The following is a 20,645-nucleotide window of genomic DNA, read 5'->3' on the forward strand; positions in this document are numbered from 1 at the left end:
ATATCTCATATCTGAGTATGTCAGTCTATAGGGCAGAAACATATTAATATATATGTAACATAATAATATACGTAATGAGGGGCACCTGGGTGGCTCAGTTGGTTGAGCTTCCCAGTCTAGGTTCCAGCTGAGATCATGACCTCACAGTTTGTGGGTTTGAGCCCCACATCAGGCTCTGCACTGGTAGCATGGAGCCTGCTTGGGATTCTCAGTCTCTCTCTTTCTCTGCCTTTCTCCTGCTCATGTACACTCTCTCAAAAATAAATAAACATTAAAAAATATGTAAATATATATATATATATACATATATATGTAAAGCATATATTAATGATAAATAATATTGGAAGTAAAACCATATTTTATTTTTTTAATTTTTTTAAATGTTTTATTTATTTCTAGGATAGAGAGAGAAAGACAGCGNTCTGAGCAGGCAGTCAGCACAGAGCCTGACAAGGGGCTTGAACCCATGAACCATGAGATCATGATCTGAGCTGAAGTCAGATGTTTAACTGACTGAGCCACCCAGGCACCCCAGTAAAACCATATTTTAAAGAAAACCCTAGAAGAATAAATGTCCAAAATTCAAAGAATGGTTAAATAAATTATAATATATGCACAGAAATGAAATATTATATATTAATACAGTGACTAAGAGTTTTAGGCTGGGAAAATGCTTGTGTTAAAAAGCAAAAAGATATAGAGCAGCATATATAACGTTACCTCAACTGTGTAAGAAAAAGACAAAAAGTTTGGAAGATCAGAAGGTACATATGAATGAGGAGATTGTAGACTATTTAAAAAATTCTGTTCTTCTATCTTCTATTGTACTTTAAAACATTTCTACAATGGGCATATATTATTATTGAATTTAGAAAATATTTTCTAAAGAAAAAAGACATAGGATGGTACCAGCATAAGAATAGACATATAGATTAATGGAACAGGATTTAGAGTTCAGAAATAAATCTTCACATGTATAGTTAATTAATTTTCAACAAGAATACCAAGATAATTCACTGAGTAGAGTGTAGTCTTTTCACCCAAATTTTCTGAGACAACTGGATAGCCACATCCAAAAGGATGAAATTGGACTGCTTCCTTAAACTCTACAAAAAACTTAATTCAAAATGGACCACAGGCCTAAACATATGAACTGAAACTACACAGAAGCAAACTTTGTGCTAAGATTATTTTTGACACCAGAAGAACAAGCAAGAAAAGGAAAAAAAATGAGTAAAATTAGATTTTATCAAAACTAAAAACCTTTCACTTAAGCATAAAACTCTCTAGCTCCAACTATGTCATTGCAAATGGGAAGAGTTCATTCTATTCTATGGCTGAATAATATTCCATTATATATATACCACCTTTTCTTTATCCATGCATCAGCTGGTGTACATTTTGACTCTTCCATAATTTAGGTCTTATAATTAATGCTGCTATAAATATTGGGGGGTGTGTATTTCTTTAAATTAGTATTTTTGTATTCTTTGGATAAGTACCTAGTAGTGCAACTGATGGACTGTAGGGTAGTTCTATTTTTAAATTTTTGAGGAACTTCCATACTGTTTTCCAAAGCGGCTGGACCAGTATTCATTCCCACCAACCATGCAAAAGAGTTCCTCTTTCTCCACATCACTGCCAACACTTGTTTTTTGTGTTGTTGATTTTAGTCATTCTGGTGGGGAGATGGGTTAAATAGGTGATGGGGATTACAGAGTGCTTGTTGTGATAAGTACTGAGTGATGTAGGAATTACTGAATTACAATACTGTATACCTGAAACTAATATTACACTGTATGTCAACTAACTGGAACTTAAATAAAAACTTAAAAAAATAAACAAACCCTGAAAATCTCTGTGCTTCAATGGACACTATTAAGAAAGTGAAAAAAACCTATGGAATGGGTGAAAATGTTTGCACATCATACATGTGAGAAGGGACTTACGTCTAGGTGTATAAAGTACTGTAGAACTCAACAACAAAGACAACCCAGTTTACAAATGGGCAAGGTGTCTGAACATTTCTTCAAAGAACATATTACAAACATACAATAAACATATGAAAAGATGTACAACATTACTAGCCATAGGGAGGTTCAACTCAAAACCACAATGAGATACCATGTTACATCCAGCAAGATGGCTATAATTAAAAACACAGAAAATAATAACTGCTGTCAAGGATGTAGAGAAATTGAAACTCTTATATATTGCTGGTGGGAAGGTCAATGGTGCAACTGCTTTAGAAAATAGCCTGGCAATTTTTCAAAATGTTAAACAGGTACCATATGCCTCAGTAATTCCACTCCTAGGTAAATACCCAAGACTAATGAAAATATATGTCCCCACAAAAACTTGTACGTGAATGTTCATAGCAGCATTATACATAATAACCCAAAGCTGTAAACAATCCAAGTGTCTACCAACTAATGAAATGATGAATAAAATATGGCAGATCCATGTGCATCTTCAAATAGCCAAAATGATTTGGCAATGAAAAGGAATGATACATGCTATCACATGGATGAACCTTGAACCTAGCTAGTATAAGATACCAATCACAAAGACCATACATTGTACGATTCTATTTATATGAAATGTCCAGAATACACAAATGTATAGAAATAGAAAGTAGAACGGTGGCTGGATGGAGGTCTTGGGGAATAAGGAGTGACTAATGGGTACAGAGTTTCTTTGGAGGCAATAAAAATATTCTAAAGTTGACATGGTGATAGTAGCATGACTCAATGAATATACTAAAAACCACTGGATGGCACATTTAAAAAATTTTTTTGAAGTTTATTTATTTTTGAGAGAGAGTAGGGGAGAGGCAGAGAGAGGGAGACAGGAAGTCAATCCCAAGCAGGCTCTGTGCTGCCAGCGCAGAGCCTGACCTAGAGCCTGAACCCACAAACTGAGATTATAACCTGAGCTGAAACCAAGAGTTGAATGTTCAACTGACTGAGCCACCCAGTTGCCTGTGGATTGCACATTTTAAATGGATGAATGGATGAATTGTATGATATATGAATTATATCTCAGTAAATTTTTTTTTTTTTTTTTAAGATATAGGTATAGGACTTGAAAAAATGGCTTCTACTACATTACTGGCAAATTTTGTAGGCAGCAGGGGAGGAAAATGGCAGTCTGACTATTAAAACATCCTTGGAATTTGTATTCTTGATTCCAAGAATTAAGAAAATAAAAATGCATTTTCTCTCCATGTGTCATATGCACTGGACTGTATGTTGAAGAAATAGACATGAATTTAAGCTGCTGGGTGTAAGCTGGCACTGATCCCTTCTAAATAGCTGTGCACTGCGGGCCCTGTGAGTAGACAAGTTTCAGAGAAAGACCATGTCCTTGGCAGAACAGAGGTTTCCAACTGATTTTGGAAGGAGAAGCTACTTTTACTTTCTATGAAGTCTTAAAATAACTTAAGGGGAGAGAGAGGTAAAAGAGTAAAGGAAGAGAGGTCATGAAGTTCCCAGGTTCTAATTCTGGTTCTTCTACTGAACTCATAATCTCAGGGGTCCCATCTACAAAAGGCTGATAACTGCCTGTACCTTGTCCTCCTCACATGATTGTAAGAAGGTCCAAATTTTTAAATTTTTTAAAAAACAAAGAAAGGAAGGAAAAGAAACGTCGATATAAACAGACTGACCTCAGAAGATTTGGTCTTGATTTCTGTTTGCCGTTTAATAGCTTTGTCATGCTCAGGAAGTTAGCATAGCAGCAGCTCAATTTCTTATCTCTAAAGATAGACCTGGTCAACGCACTTGATGGTGTATGAAATGGGATACAGAAGTAAAAGTATAATAAAAGCCATTACATTCAAAACAAATGTAAATCATCATTAGTATTTGTAAACTAGATCCTCAAAGTATTACTGTGAAGTCCCTGAGCTTTCACGAAAGGAGAGAAGACCCTTGGCTTAAGAAAAGCCAAAGGCAAGAAGGAAAGAACGTACTGATAGTGGCTGACCTTATGATTTGCAGAGAATAGTTATTACCGGAGTTGAAACTGGTAAGTCTCTCATATAATGTCCCACATCTGGGAAGCCAACAAGTATGTCTTTGTTTATCAGACTGTGAGCAACTAAGGCTGTTTCAGGGAAATCTGGATGGCCACATTCTCTAGGATAGCAGTTTTCAAATTTTTTGGTCTCAAGATCTCTACACTTCTTAAAATTACTGAGGATGTCAAAGAACTTTTTTTCATATGGGTCATATACACCAATATATTCTATATTAGAAGTTACAATTGAGAAAACTTTTAAATATTTAATTCATTCAAAAAATAATTAGAGAAATCTATTACTTGTTAATATAATAATATTTTCAATGAAAAACAAGCATATTTTCCAAAAAAGAAATTTAGAGAGAAGAATGACACTATTTTACATTTTATTTTATTTTATTTTTTATTTTTTTTAAAATTTTTTAATGTTTTATTTATTTCTAGGANACATTTTTGCAAGTGTTTTTTTTTTTTCAATGTCTACCTTAACAGAAGACAGGTGGATTCTCATACATTCTTCTGCATTCATTTTGTTACTGTATGTTGTTTCATAAGAAAATCCAGCCTTGTACAGATATATAGTTGGAAAAGAAAGGCGCACTTAAAAATTTTTTTAGATGTTTATTTATTTTTGAGAGTGAGAGAGACAGAATGTAAGTGGGTGAGGGGCAGAGAGAGACACACACACACAGAATCAGAAGCAGGCTCCAAGCTCTGAGCTGCCAAGCACAGAACCCAACATGGGGCTCAAACTCAGGAACTTCGAAATCATGACCCGAGCCAAAGTCGAACACTTAACCAACTTAGCCATCCAGGTGCCCCAAGAAAGAAGTATTTTAAAGGCCTTTTCAAATAATTATGGCTATTCTTCTCTGATACGACCCCTAACTCAACAAGTAGTTATTTTTTTTCTTTTTTTAAGTGATCTCTACACTCACTGTGGGGCTCAAGCTCACAACCCTGAGATCAAGAGTCACATGCTCTACCAACTAAGGCAGCCAGGTACCTCTCAACAAGTAGTCGTTTCTTAAAGGTTAGTATCAATGTAGAATCTGAAACCATATCAAAATACTTTTTACATCTGTTACATTAAAATCTTTTTTTTTTTTTTTCACTTTAAAGAGATCTTTACCTGTACATGATTTCACAGCATCATACACTGGTCACTTTGAAAATCTTAGCTAACTAGTTATATAGATTTCAAATGCTGACACATTCATTATACAATATTTAAAAATGACATTTTTAGTTATTTTATAACTATAAGTTAAACTGAATTTTTTGAGGAACCTCCATATTATTTTCCATTATGGCTGCACCGATTTATATTCCTGCCAACAGTGCATAAGGGTTTCCTTTTCTCCATGTGCTCGCCAACATTTGCTAATTCTTGTCATTTTGATAATAGTGAGGTGATACCTCATTGTAGTTTTGATTTGCATTTCCCTGATGATGACTGATGTTTAGCACCACCCATCATATATTTTAAATCTGTTCAATTCTTTCTATCTCTATCCCCATTGTTCTACTCCAAGCTACCACCAACCCTCATCAGGTCTTTTGAAATAGCCCTCTAGGTACCTTACTTCTCTCTTTAATTAATTAATTCATTTTGAGAGAGAGAGAGAGAGAGAGAGAGAGAGAATGGGAATGAGCAGGGAAGGGGCAGAGAGAGAGGGAGAGAGAAGACCAAGCAGACTGCACCACCAGCATGGAGCCCAATATGGGGCTCGAACCCATGAGCCAGGAGTTCATGACCTGAGCCAAAGCCTAATGCGTAACCAACTGAGCCACCCAAGTGCCCCAGTGGTAACTTACTTCTATTCTCCATAATCCTTGAGAGCAGCTAGAGCAACCTTTGAAAAACTAAATCAAATCAAGCTACTTTCCTGCTTAAATTATTCAATGGCTTCCCTTTGTATTTAAGAGAAAATTCAAACTCTTTATAATCGTTAAGGCCTTATATGATGTGCTCTCTGGCTACCCCTCCCATTTTTTACTATACTCCTATCACATTGGCTGTCTATTTTTATTTAAACGCAATAAGCTCTTTCCTATATCAGGGCTTCTGCACTAACTGCTCAACTGTTTCCTAGCTCTTGGCATGGGTGGTTCCTTGTTAACTCCATGTCAAGCTCAATATCATTTTCCCAACAAGGCTTATGTGACATTATCTAGAGCAGGTCCTTCTCCAGTTACCTCCCATTATATTGCCTAACTGATTTCAGTTACAGCACTCAACCACAATCTAAAATTATTTTGTTTACTGTCTGTCTCTTTCCATTAGCTTGTAGGTTTAATGATATAGGCTCCTTTCTTTTTTAAAAATAGGTTTATTGTGATATAACTCCCAACTACACAATTCACCCATTGGAAGGATTTAACTCAATGGTTTTTAATATATTAATTTTTTTAAACTATGGTAAAATATATTGCATAAAATGTGTCATTTTAACCACTTTTAGGTATATAATGTGGGGGCGTTATAACATTCACAATGTTCTATAACTACCAACACCATCTTCTTCCAAAATTTTTTCATCACCCCAAATAGAAACTGTAACCACTGAGTAATAACTCCCATTCCCCCCTTTCTCCAGCTCCTGGTCTCTATGCATTCCGTCTCTATGCATTTGCCTATTCCAGATAATTCATATAAGCACAACCTTTGTGCTTTTTTATGAGGCAGGGATTTTGCATGTCTTATGCACTGCTCTCTCAGCTGAGACTCAGAATATACAAGCAGAAGTGTGACAAATACTTGTGGAATCAATTCATCAATCTTAAGCAAGTCACAATTTTTCCGGATTTCAGTTTCTTAACTGTGTGATGAAGCTGTATCACCATTCATTCGTTCATTCATTCATTCATTCAACATCTTTTGAGGCTTTACCGTGTTTCAAGCATTGTTCTTACTAATAGAAACATCAAAGTGTGCAAAATAGTTGCCTCTGCTCCATGAACATTCAGTCTCTTTTCTATCTGAGGATGTCACCTTCTTTGATTCTGTGTGCACTTTTAGGATAGAAATACAGTTGACCATTGAACAAGGCAGGGGTCAGGGATGCCGATTGCCCACACAGTTGAAAATTGCATCTGACTTTAGATTGCCCAAAACTTAGCTATTAATAGCCTACTATTGACTGGAAGGCTTACCAATAACATAAACAGCTGATTAACACATATTCTGTATATGTATTACTACTGTATGCTTACAATAATGTAAGCTAGAGGAAAAAAATGTTATTAAGTCATAAGAAAGAGAAAATACATTTATAGTATTGTCTGTATTGAAAAAAAATCCAGATGTAAGTGGGCCCTCATGGTTCAAATCTACGTTGTTTAAAGGTCAACTGTACACAGAACAATGAAGTAAGGGAATCGCTGATACAGCAGTCAGAACATGTGATCTGAACTGGAGTGACAGATGTCAACAGCCATACGGTCTTCAAACTCATTTAACATTAGCTGCCCTTTTCACTTTGTAGGGGGATAATGAGGGTCACATGGAGATAGAGCTATATCTACAGATATAGCTCCCTTTCTCTCTCTCTCTCCCTATATATATATATTATATAATATATATATATGTTTCANGTAAGGCAAAAGCATTGTAATTTTTTAATTTACTACTGTTTATGCTCTGGAAACTGAAAGAAAACTACTGTGCTATACACAAATTCTAATACAACGTACTTATAAACTTACAATTGTGGCAGAACCTGGTATTTTATTATATTTTATCTTATTTTATTTATTATTTTGAGAGAGAGAGAGAGGGAGAGAGCGAGTGAGCACAAACAAGCAGGGCAAAGGGGCAGAGGGAGAGAGAGAGAATCATTAAGCAGGCTCCATGCTCAGCACGGAGTGCAACATAGGGCTTGATCCCATGACCCTGGGATCATGACCTGAGTTGATATCAAGAGTTGGACGTTCAACTGACTGAGCCACCCAGGTGCCCCAGAACCTGGTTTCTTAAATTAATGATAATTATACTGTGCTTTAATTTTGTCAGGCCTGTTCCTATAGCGTTATGTGCTGACCAACAAACGAAGCTATTTCCAGACAAAGGGGCTGACATGTGAAAAATATTACCAAATAGAAGTAAAAGCAAGACATTTTGCTTTATTCACTTTCAAAGCCCCGCCCAGAACACACACACACACCTGCAGACCGCAATGACAGGAAGAGGGCAAGCAGGCCATACCAACCCTCTCAGCAACTCAGACAACACTTGAGAATTTCTACTTGGAGGCCTGTCTTTCTGAGCTTGTGCTTTCAAAACGGGCTGGACTGATCCCAAATACTGAAGTAACAAATATTGCTAAATTCTGTCATTTCCTCTACTAAAAAAGTGATTTTACTACTGCTTCTGGTTGTGATGAAAGGTCCTATTGACTATTCAAGTCCTCCACCAGGTTATGGATGCAGTATTACATGACTTCACTCCTTTTTCTCTGGCACTTTAACACATGCCAATGCTTTCATCCACCTCCACTAACGTGGCTTATAAATTACTGAGGTGGGGCCATTTTAATAGTATGATTTGTTCACATCTCTAGAGATGGGGCATAAATGAGACTGGCCCAGAAGACAAACTCTCCTTTGACAACATATATTAGTATGTATGTACAGAGAAATAAATCTTCAAAAAGTTGGAAATATTTTACTGATATAATATTGGTTATAATTGGTTATAATATTGGTGATATAATATAATGGTTAGGGGCCAAACTAATTAAGGGCCCTTTGGTTTGTTACAAACTGAAATGTAATGAAGTGATGGTATTAAAGCCAAGGACAAAATGAAACATTCCCCAAGAAACAGATAAAGACGGAACAGATAGAGTCAAAGCAAGTCAGAGGTCACAAATTTGCTAAAAGTTTCTTTCCAAATTGTCAGAAGAGGCTTCCTGAATGCACTCTGAAACCTAAGAAAATCTGTTTATAAACAGTGCACTGTCCTCTCCTTTTAGACCTGCCACAACAGTGAAGAAAAAACACTGGAGAGCAAGGCGCTTGCTCTCTCTGGATTTAAAGTAGTTAACTTCGCAATCTTAAATGTACACACAAGTGTAATCTCTCAAATTTTCAAAACGACTATTAAATTGCAGAGGATACAAAACAACCAGAAATAACCCATTTTTAAAACAGATGAATAAAACCAGTTCAGCATGCTTGTGGCCTCAGTTCACTTTAGAATAAAAATCAGAGGCGTCTTTGGAAGTGCTCCAAAGTGAGGACCGAACAGGTACTAGGGGTAAGAGACTGAGGTAGAGGGCCAACTTTCCCAAATTTTCCCCTGTACACAGTCAGCCTCCATCTTTGTCTTGTTTTCAAAGCAAGCTGGGCTATTCTTAGCACCTCTTGATACCATTCGCTGGCATTCTTATTGGGCCCAGAGAAGAATAACTAAATGGGTGTATTCTTGCATGTATATGTATATGTGCACATGTGTGTGTGTCTGCAGCTGAGATTTATGAGGAAATCCAGGCATTTTGGCTCTAGCCTTAATCAGGAGTATGTTTCACCTGGAATTCCCAACAGACGTTGGACCTTAGGGTATAGGTACTTGCAGCAAGAAGCAGAAAATAGGGCAAGGAGAGAGAGAAACCTCTGAATTCAGATCAGAACTTAAGCTCTACCACCCTTCCTGGCATCCTGACCCCCAGACTCTAGTATCTATGTGCCCCTTTCCACCTTGGCTGACTTAACTTGGAGGTACTCTCTAACTTACTTAGACCTCTTCTCCCTTAATATACTTAGGCCACTTCTGACCAGTTCTGTCTGAGCACTGCCTTTTCCATGGTATAATGACTACAATTAGAAGCGTAAGGCTTCATGCCCAGTGTGGGGCTTGAACTCATGACCCCGAGATCAAGAGTCACATCCTTCACCAAATGAGCCATTCAGGTGCTAAAGTCCCATTTCTTAGAGTACGATACATTACTGCCAGAAATGGAGGGCAGGGACACCTCAGGTGTGGAAAGAGTAGCACATGGAAAGATGGTCACAGGCCAGAGACTGTAAGCAAGGCTGCCTGCCCGGAGTAAAGAACATGGGCTGAAACAACGGTAATAATAAAGCAGTATGGCTGAAAAGGGCAACAGTATGAGCTTCTGAAGCAAATGATTAACTCAAGACTGCAAACTAGAAATTTGATCCAATATCAGAAAAGGGTAGGAATCTAAATAAAAATCTTTTTTTTTTTTTAAAAAACAACATTAAACTGATACTGGATGAGGAGAAAAAAGGCAAAGATGACACCAGATGGAGGAATGATTCTAAATCTATCAGGAATGAATAAGGGTACTGTTCAGCGAGTCTTTAGATTCATATGGATAAAAGGCAACCTTTTAAAACAAATGCATCACAAACCTTGTTGCTTCTCTTAAAAGACAAGGTCTGAGGATACAGCTGACAATGTCTTTAAATGACAGCCAAACTGTGCATACTGATCCCTGTGATATTCCAATTGGAAGGATGTCCAAATAAAAACAAAGCAATGAAGCTGATCTTCCTTTCTGGAAAATTTATGGAATGTCTACCTCTTGAAGTTTAGTCAAGTATGAAAGAAAATCTGCGTATTTCTTTTAGGAAAATGCAAACCAAAGCATCTGTTAGTCTTTCTACAGCATATGGAAAGACATTATTTAAATGAGGTACTAACTGGCCTGATGGTAGGAGAGCCACAAAAACTCCAGATGGGTTCGAAGGACCACATGGTTGGTCTTTTTTTTTTTTTTGGTTCCTGCATAGTAAGGTGAGGAGACCATTGAGGACTTGCCAAAGGCACTAAAACTCTTACTCCATAAACAACTCCCAATGCAAAATGAGTCCCTAAAAGTGGTCTAAGAGAAGAAAGTTATGTGCAAAGCTATAGAGGCAAAAAGATATAAACCCACACATTCAAGTACAGTGTACCAGCAAGTACCAACTCAGGAAAGGGATTCTGAGTTTAGTAGGAGGATTTCAATTTGCACCCATTGCTTCCCAGTAGTATTTATAAAAGCACAAAATAAAACTGTGGCCAAAAAAGAAGTTTGCATTATCACTGTAACTGCTTAGATACAACAGTGAACTCTAGCAGTTATTTATAAAGAAGGAAGGTTAGCAATCCAAGGAAGTAGGTTGTATATGGGAGGTAGAAAAGGAGAGAAGTTACTTACCTGTGCTATATTTTTGTTCAGAAGATAGACACCATAATCAAATTGTAACTTCTCCCCTCCTTTTGGATATAATGGAAACCTAAAAAAAATTAACAGGATCAGTTTTCCAAAGTTTGAGTAAAACGACCTCCAAGTTATTGACAAAGGTAGAAGTTCCTGGAATATAGTATAAATATCTGAAGATGTGGACTAAATCACTTAGAGGTGTTGCAATCTATTACCTTAATATCTTCATAATTAGTCAAATCAGATCAATGGTTGCTTTGTTTTAAAAAGAAACTGAGTAGACCATGCAACAAGGGACTAATACATTAAAAAGTGACCCACTAACCCCAAGGAGCTGAGGCCACTATGTTTCATATTTGCATATCATAAATTTAACATGCCAATATTAAGATCCTAGAAGTTTTTTCCTCTAATACCTTGGATCTGACATCTCAACTTCTACAATATGGGAAAAGAAGATTAAGGGGGGAAAAGTTAGACTTGAAAGCAATATGTAAGATTTCTGCTTCTTTCAAGGTGGCCAGTCAAATCAACAGTACTAATGGAAGTGAAAATTCATCAAAAAGTCATTCACACCCACATGGGTGGCTATCTGGTTGTTACTTTTCCAAGGCAATATACTCACGCCACAGAGCTCTCCTAAGACTTTAACCTGACTTGCTGAAATCACAAAGGCATGAGATCTGTGCTTTATCAAGATGATGAGTTATTCTAGAGAATAAGTTTCCCTCACTATTTCCTTTTTCCTATCCCTGCAAATGAAGAAGAGAAGGTTATATTCTACTCGTATTCTCCCGATTCTCAAAACTAAGCATACATTTTTATCCTCTGAAATAAACACACAAACCCAGATCAATCGCAACTTAGACAGGGTTAAGAAGAAAACTTCACCTTCCTTAGTTTTGCAATATATTATTTTCAAAAATAAAATAATCCTATTGAAATGAATGGGAGGTGACAATTAGTGGATATTCTTAATTTCAATTGTCCGAGGAAAGGTACATTCCATAAAGTTTGGTGGATATTGTTTTCTAAGAAAAATAAATAAACAGAATTTAAAAGCCTTTATATTAAATTCTTAAGAGTTGTTGATTACATACAGTTTCCAAAAGGTGAATTTGTTGTGCTATATAATATTACAGGCACTGGGGAATGAGTAAGGTCATGAAATGTCTTTATTCTCTAGCAAGGGAACACCAAATGCTCCACACATCCATTAAAGAGACACAGTTTTGTATTTATTGAAGCAGTAAAAAATAAACTAGGCATGCGGTGTGGCCCTAAATTGAGATATATAAAAATGACAGCAAATTCAGGATAAACAAAGTACGGCACCAGGCTTTCACAGTGAATCTGGGAATCATCCAAATTTGTATGAGGTAGCTTGCAAAGGAACTATCTAACTGCAAAGATATAACAACACGGGTGCCCTAGAGTTCCAAAGCACTGTACTATGTAGTTGTTATTCTATAAAGATACCTGCACAGCTCTTCAAGCCTACATGTACCTCTACTTTCAATTTATTTAAAAAAATTTTTTTAATTTTTTTATGTTTATTTATTTTTGAGAGAGAGAGAGACAGAGTGTGAATGGGGGAGAGAGAGAGAGAGAGAGGGAGACACAGAATCCAAAGCAGGCTCCAGGCTCTGAGTTATCAGTACAGAGCCTGATGCAGGACTCGAACTCACAAACTGTGAGATCATGACCTGAGCCAAAGACCGCTGCTCAACTGACTGAGCCACCCAGGCGCCACACTACTTTCAATTTATAAATACAGAAACCATTTCAAATGTTAGAAGAGTACACTGAAATAAGTATCATTGAAAACCAAGTCTCTAAATTCCTAAAAAATGGATCTCACAACATCAACTTTATTACTTCACTGGGACTTCTTTATAGAAAAAGTCACAAGGTGTGCACATAACATTAAAACAAATCTGAAGAGGGACTGAAGCCAAAGGTGTTCGAACAGTGCAACTTTAAGACAAATCAAACATGAGGACAGAGTTCACATCTTATATTGCTTTCAAATTCTTAAGAGGTCACTTCAAGTTGAACAGTATAGCAGCTTATAACTATTACACATTCATCTCACTTTGCAAAACTACATAGATTTATAGATCTATTAAGCAATCTAGGAAAATGAAATCCATTTTAAAGGGTAAACCTATTACCGTCAAGACGTAAGATACAAATCAAAGGCATCTGAATTCAGTATAGACAGAGAATCACATTAGCAACTGTAGGAGGTCTGGATACGAATGCGGTCATTCAAGTACAACTAGAAAAACGTGCCAAAAATAGGATTCATTAAAGAGGAGTATTACATTAAATAACTGGAGGAAGAGCATTGTATTTCCTATTATAAAACTTACAGAAAAGGCAACTAAAAGGATTGATAATCAAATACATTTCAAATGAAATTAAACTACATTTCCCAAATTGTTTGACTCTACATGGTACATATCAATGAATTAAAAAGCATAAATAGATTGTATGTGAAGATGATCTGAGGCTCTTGAGTACATAGTGATTTCAGTATGGACAAAGAACCATGGCACGACTACCAAAAAGTTATTGTGATCTCAGGTTATATTAACAGAAACAGAGCAGATTATCAGGATACGTGCTACTGGCAAATACTTTGTGGTCTGAACTACTGGCTCAGACTATACTGAGGGATCTGTGTTCAGTCCTGGGAGTTAATGGTTTTTTAATACACTTAAAAAAAAATTTTTTTGTTGTTAATGTTTATTTATTTTTGAGAGAGAGACAGAGTGCAAGCAAGGGAGGGGCAGAGAGAGAGGGAGGCATAGAATCTGAAGCAGGCTTCAGGCTCTGAGCTGTCAGCACAGAGCCCGACGTGCGGCTCGAACTCACGGGCCATGAGATGGTGACCTGAGCTGAAGTTGGACACTTAACTGACTGAGCCACCCAGATGCCGCAATGATTTTTTGTTTTTAATATATATGCATATGGATAAATAATTGGAAACTTCCTTATATGTTATGTAATAATCTTATTTGACTATAAAAAGCATGCAGTGAAGTAGGGTGGTCCAGTGTTTTTGTTATTTAAAATAAACGGATTTGCCTTGATCATCGACTTAGTGGAAGAGGCATGACCTGAGTGTTAGGTCTTCAGCGATAAACTCAGTATACTTTCTATTCACCTCTGAGTGCTTTCGAGAAGGAGCACAACCAAGATAATTAGGAGAATGTGAGATGTGGTTCTGAGAGAAACGGTTAAAGGAACCAGAGGTGTTTAGTCTGGAGCACAGAAGTCTCAGAGAAAACAAATGAAGGACTTTCAGAGAGAAAAAGAGATGTTTTTCTTCTCATGGTTTCAGACAGGGAGAACTGAAGTCAATGGTAAAAGTTACAGGAAAACTGACTTCACTCCAGAGTTAGTCAAAATCCAATGATCGTGGGTAGAGGCAGCCACTTGGAAGCTGGGCAACAAATAATGGACATATATTCAGAGGGCTTAACAAGCTGCGTGGTGGCCCCCCAAAGGTATGTCCATGTCCAAATCCTCTAAATGTGATTTGATTTGGAAAAAGGGCTACAATTAAGTTAAAGATTTTAAGATGACATCATCCTCAATTATCTGGGTGGGCCTTATAGCCAGTAAATGTCGGTACAAGGGACAAACAGAGGAAAAGACACAGCGAAGAAGGTCATGTGAAGATAGAGGCAGAAATTAGTTACATAGTCACAAGCCAAGGAATATGTGGAGCCACTAGAGGCTGGAAAAGGCAAGGAAAGATTCTCCCCTAGAGCCTTTGGAGGGACTGTAACCTTGCTGACACCTTTTAGAAATCTGGCCTCCAGAACTATGAGAGAGTAACTTTCTGCTGTTTTAAGCCACCAGGTCTGTGATAATTTGTTATAGCAGCCCTAGAAACTGACAAGGGAGGAGGGATCAAACACTGAGTGACTCATTAGACTAGATGAAATATACCTCCTTCATCTCCAGGATTCTATAATATTGAATATGCAAAACTAAATATACTTAATATAATTTCATCCTTCCTTCAGAAGCCAAGAAAATATAATGCCAAAGAGTCATCATGACAGGCAACAGCTAAGGCTGCAAAGTAGGTCTACTGAAGTGCAAGAAAATGGAATGAAAAGAAAAAGATTCATACATATGGTCTTTATGTGTGTGTGTATGCATGTATCCATGAAGAATCTCACAAAATTTAGGAAAAAAATTGTAAAAAAAAGTGATTTCGAATCATTCTTACTTTAAAAAGATACAATTCTTATAAGCATTACCCTCTCTTCCCCAAGCTAGACACTCTTATAAAGGACTCCAAATTGGTGACAGTTTCTTGTGTTCACTGTCAAAGTCTGGTCATGGACACTTCAGCTCCTCTGTCAGAATAAACTGCAGGGAGCAAGAAAGGAAACATGGTGATCCACTGCTGTAAAAATCCAGGCAAGGGAAGAACATGCTTTAAACCTCAACTGGGGATGAAGATATGGCTATAGTTAATTCAAAGTTTTTATTGTGTATATTAAAATCACTTCTGCTCAATGCATTTGTAGAATCTATGACAATATATACTCAATATGTTTTGAGGCCATGACTTTACTTCAAACTAACATGCTTTTTCCTGTCTAGATTCATTTTCTACCACCACTTTTATTGGTTACTCAGGCTTAGAATGACATTCAATTTTTACCCACCTTCTTTGCCTTTTATACCTGCAATGATTCACCAGGTCAACAAATCATTTTTCTATGGAACATTCTTATCTCTCCATTCCACTGCCACTCTGGAAAATTCTTTGTTGCTGTGTGCATTGTAGGATGTTTTAAGAGCATTCCTGTCTACTCACTAGAAGCCACTATTATTCTTTATCCATTTAAGTACAACCTTTTTTTCCTTTAAGCTCATTTATTTATTTTGAGAGAGAGTGGGGTGGGGAGCAGTGCAGAGAGGAGAGAAAGAGAATCCCCAGCAGACTCCACACTGTCAGCGCAGAGAACGATGTGGGGCTTAAACTCACAAACGGTGGTGCTTGAACTCACAAACCATGAGATCATGACCTGAGCCGAAACCAAGAGTCAGACGCTTAACTAACTGAGTCACCCAGGCACCCCATAAGTACAATCTATCTTTTTATCACGTCGCTTCTCGGCTCTGCTTCCTAATCAGTCATTGTCTTTAATTTCCCCTCCTCTGCCCAGCTTTGGAGGCCTAAGTGATCTGACCTGTCTGTCTGATTTATGCGCAGCCTTCTTATGCTCATGTGGTTTCCTCACAGTGTCATGAACACACCAAGTGCATCATTCTCTGCCTTTGCTCACTTCCTAGAAATGCTCATCTCCCTTCCCTGTCTACCTGGCAGAGTAAAAGAGGCTGTTTCAACTTTGTCACGACTAAAGAAAAGAAACTCACGTGTTTCTTCCGAGTTGTATGATATCACTAAAGCCTTATCTATATGTCACTGCAAGTTGGTGGTAATGCAGTGGAACTGAGAGGCAGGCCACAGGCACACAGGATGGGAAATGGCTGCAGCAAAGCAAGCGAAAAGGAAAAGGAAATAAAATCCTCAAGGTAACGGTCCAGATCAGGCAGGGTCTCATAAGTCACAATAAGGACTTTGGCTTTTACTCTGAATGAGGGGAAGCTCTGGAGGGTCCTGAAAAAAAGAGAGCCAGGGACACTTCAACTACTCTGTGGGAATACACTGCAGGGGAGCAGGAAAGGAAACATGGGGATCCATTGCTGTAAAAATCCCAGCAAGAGAAGAATGTGCCTTAAACCAGGATAGTAGCTGTGCAAGTGGTGAGAAGTGGCTGAATTGTCCTATTTTGAAGACAGAACCAACATGATTTCTTGACAGGTCTTAATATGAGGTGTGAGAGGCAGAGGAGACAAGGATAATTTCAAAGTTGTTGGCCTAAACAATCGAAAGAATGATGTTGTCATCTTAACTTTGGTAAACGTATAGGTGGCATTAAAACCGACAGTTAGGGGCTGGGGTGAAGAAGAGCTTATGAAGGCCCAGTGCTAGATTAGGTTTAAGAGGTCAGCAGGGACCAGACAGCACAGAGTCCTGTAAACCATAACACATCAGGGCGATAACCTTAAGGACAATGGGAGGACAAGTTTACATGTGTTATATCAAATTTTATTATATATAAAGCTGGAAGAGAAATTTGGGGTGAAAAGGAATTATAGAAATTGAGATGGATACTGAAGCCATAGTTATGAATGAGATGGCCTAAAGAAATCATGGAGAACATGGCTATTTCACAGCCTTGAGAATATCAACAAAGGGTGGGGAAAATGAAAAAGAATTAAAATGAAAAGGACTGGTGAGAAAGATTCAAGGAAAACCAAGGGTCTCACCCAAAAAGCTCAGAGAAAATGTTAAGAAGGAAGATATTATCAATAGCCAAATGCTGCTGACAGATTAGGCGAAATGGACACGAAAACGTGTCTAGTGGATGTAATTACAAGTGTTCGTCGGCAGGCAGTTTTGGTAACATGGTAAACACAAGTATGGGGGTGAAGGAAGGCTGGTAAGAGCTCAGAAGTGATGATGCGGGAAAATGGAGATGACGAGAAGTCTGGCACAGAGAGAGGAGAGCTCAGTAACAGGAGGTCAGGGTGAAGCATAGCATAACTTCCTGAGAAGGTGAGAGGGATAGGCTCTCTGTCCTACAGGTGAGGGAGCAGTAGAAAGATCTGCCTTAGGTGGCAGGTGGGATAACTCTCCCATTATAACAGGAAGGATGAAAGAAGATGAAAACACCTGCATGGATACAGTTTATCCATCTGACAAATTTTTAGGGAACTCCCACTGTGCCAGCTGTAGTGCTAGGTGGTACAGATACGAGGGTGCACAAACACAGACAATGGAGCCTAGAGTCCAGTGGCATACACGGACATTGCTCACCTAATCTACTAGCAAATATGTAACTTATAAATTCAGTGCTTCCAGAAAAGAGGCAGACAAAGACTAAGAGTACGGGAAGACTTCTGAGAGAAAGTGATGTGTTAGCTGAGATCTCAAAGATGGGTAAAAGCTAAAGGAAGGCATGATCCATTCCAATTAGAGGAAGTGGCGTATGTAAAGGCCCCAGTGGCTGGAGGCAGCCTGGGAGTTGAGGCCAGTATACTGCACTGAGGGGAGCTGTGCTGAGAGATGAAGCTGAAGCTGGATGGGAAGGGAAATTACTCAGGGCCCTCTATGCTCTAGATAAGCCTAGGTCAGTCTGACTTTTTTTCCTAAGAGAAATAACAAGCCACAGAAGGAAAGTATAGCCTGCTCAGATTTGTATTGGATACCTTCTTTCTTAAATGAAGACTTTCTCTTTGAACTTTCCTGATGGTCATCGACTTGCAATTTGAAAAAATTATGGCTGATTATAGTGGAAACTGGTTTAGAGAAGGTGAGACTAACTTGTCATAGTAATCTAGGTGAGAGATCATGGTTGCTTGGACTAAGGTGGTAGTATTAGAAATGGTAAAAATGAGACTAATTTGGAAGGCTTTTAGGAAATAAAATCATAAAGATTTGGTTATGGGTTGAAGTGAAGAGTGATGGAGGGGCACCTGGGTGGCTTAGTCGGTTAAGCGTCTGACTTTCGCTTAGGTCATGATCTCGCGGTTCATGGGTTCGAGCCCCACGTCGGGCTCTGTACTGAGTGCCAGCTCAGAGCCTGGAGCCTATTTCGGAGTCTGTGTCTCCCTCTCTCTCTGAGCCTCCCCTGCTCACGCTGTCTCTCTCTCTCTCTCTCCTAGAAATAAATAAAAATTAAAAAAAAAAAGATTTTAAAAAAAAGAGTGATGGAGAGGGAGGAATCATGTGTAACTCTTAATGCCTGTTTTGCCAAACCAGGTGGAAGGTTGATCAAATGGTAGAACAACTTGAATAAAGAAATGTAATAGAACTGCTGAGCACTACTGGAAGTCCAGAAGTGGTAATTAATCATGAGTTTATAACGGTGCTATTGTGTGACCTTCTCTAGCCATCTGCCTGGAGGCAGCAAGTATAGAGAAAATGGGCAGCAGGGCTGTAAAGATGACGAAGAGCAACAGGGAGCAAGACAAGGGTGCTACTAAAACAATGGGCCATAATATCTAAACTGGAAAAAAGGGGCCAGGGTCTGAAGGTCACTAAGAGGAACAATAAACAACTGGCTGAACGAACGAGCTGCAGGAGAGGAAGTAGTCATCGGAGAGCAAGATGCCTGAATCAGGTTTTGGACGTGAACTGAAATGATGACATGATTCAGAGTGAACCGTGAGAGTAGATGAAAACAATGAAATGCAAGAATTGACTGGAGACAAGGTCAAGAAAATGAGAGACGCGGCTGTTGGAGGACTCATCCACTTGGGTGTTAACTCACCTATAAGAGGAATACTTTGAATTAAAAAGAGTGTATCTCTTTCCTGTATTCTCTGTTTCTCAGTTGCCAAAATATATGAGTAAGGGCACTGTAACTGAGAGATGGGTAGGGGAAAGAGTGGAGTAGTTGAAGAGCATATGTCTCAGAGGAGAAGGGCTCTTGCATGTTTACCAGCAGAGTAGAGAAGGAAGAATCTAGAAAAAGCAATGGGGAGCAAGAACACCCTGACCTCACCTCCTAAATCTGAATACCTAGCATATAAGAAAATGAATAATTACCAGTGAAATGGCTATAGAAAAAGTGGAGTTCTCAGGGAAAATTCAGGTTCAACAAGAAGTAGGCTGAGCTCTAACAGCCTGAAGATACAGAAGAGTTTGTTGATTAGATGTACTTCCAGAGGACCCAGGTGAAGGAATGGAGGTCTAGGAAGTAGATGGCATTTTCAGGATGATGGAGATGATATAAAAGCTTTTAAAATGTAAGTTCAAAGGTCAATTTATTTACTTTTTTCTAATTTAAAACATTTTTTATTGATAGTAAAAGGTTCTGAGGTGTTTTGGTGAGAAGCTGAGGTATTCTCACTTGATAGTTTCTATTTCCTCTGTAAAATCAGAAACGAAGCAATTTATCAAGAACGAAAGGGAAAATTGGGAATGGGGACAAAGGAGAGAGGGTTTGCTATGGTCATGGGGCAGCAGAACAGGGCACCTAGGATGTAGTAGAGCAACTGAGATGGACGACTGTGAATATGAAGGGCTACCAATCTTCTCAATTGTTTGATTTTTTTCCCCAGCAGCGAAGTGGATTAGCGGTAAGAGTGATGAGATTAGGGGCAAGTAGGATACTGACAAGAGAGAAGGCAGTGAGGGAGACACTACTAAGGTAGAAGAGTTAAAGGGAGTGGCCAGGATGGGGGCAGTTATAAAGGGGCATCATATCTGTAGTGACATTTTTTTAATTTTGGGGGGACAGAGAGAGAGCCAGTGGGGGAGAGGCAAAGAGAGAGGAGGACAGAGGATCCAAAGCGGGCTCCACGATGACAGTAATGAGCCCAATGTGGAGCTCAAACTCACGA

The 20,645-nt window shown here is 38.3% G+C and overlaps 1 protein-coding gene across 2 annotated transcripts in view; it reads right to left on the reverse strand.

Annotated features, from left to right (window-relative positions):
- Nucleotides 1-20,645, reverse strand: part of UVRAG (UV radiation resistance associated) — a 286,243-nt gene that overhangs the window by 62,490 nt on the left and 203,108 nt on the right. For both annotated transcript variants that reach the window (XM_077776339.1, XM_077776334.1), the window contains one exon: nucleotides 11,193-11,271. In XM_077776339.1, the coding sequence (XP_077632465.1) occupies nucleotides 11,193-11,271 (79 nt within the window). The remainder of the gene's footprint in view (nucleotides 1-11,192; nucleotides 11,272-20,645) is intronic.

Source organism: Crocuta crocuta, unplaced genomic scaffold (assembly GCF_008692635.1).
Source record: "Crocuta crocuta isolate KB4526 unplaced genomic scaffold, BGI_CrCroc_1.0 scaffold271, whole genome shotgun sequence".
NCBI classification, from domain to species: Eukaryota; Metazoa; Chordata; class Mammalia; order Carnivora; family Hyaenidae; genus Crocuta; species Crocuta crocuta.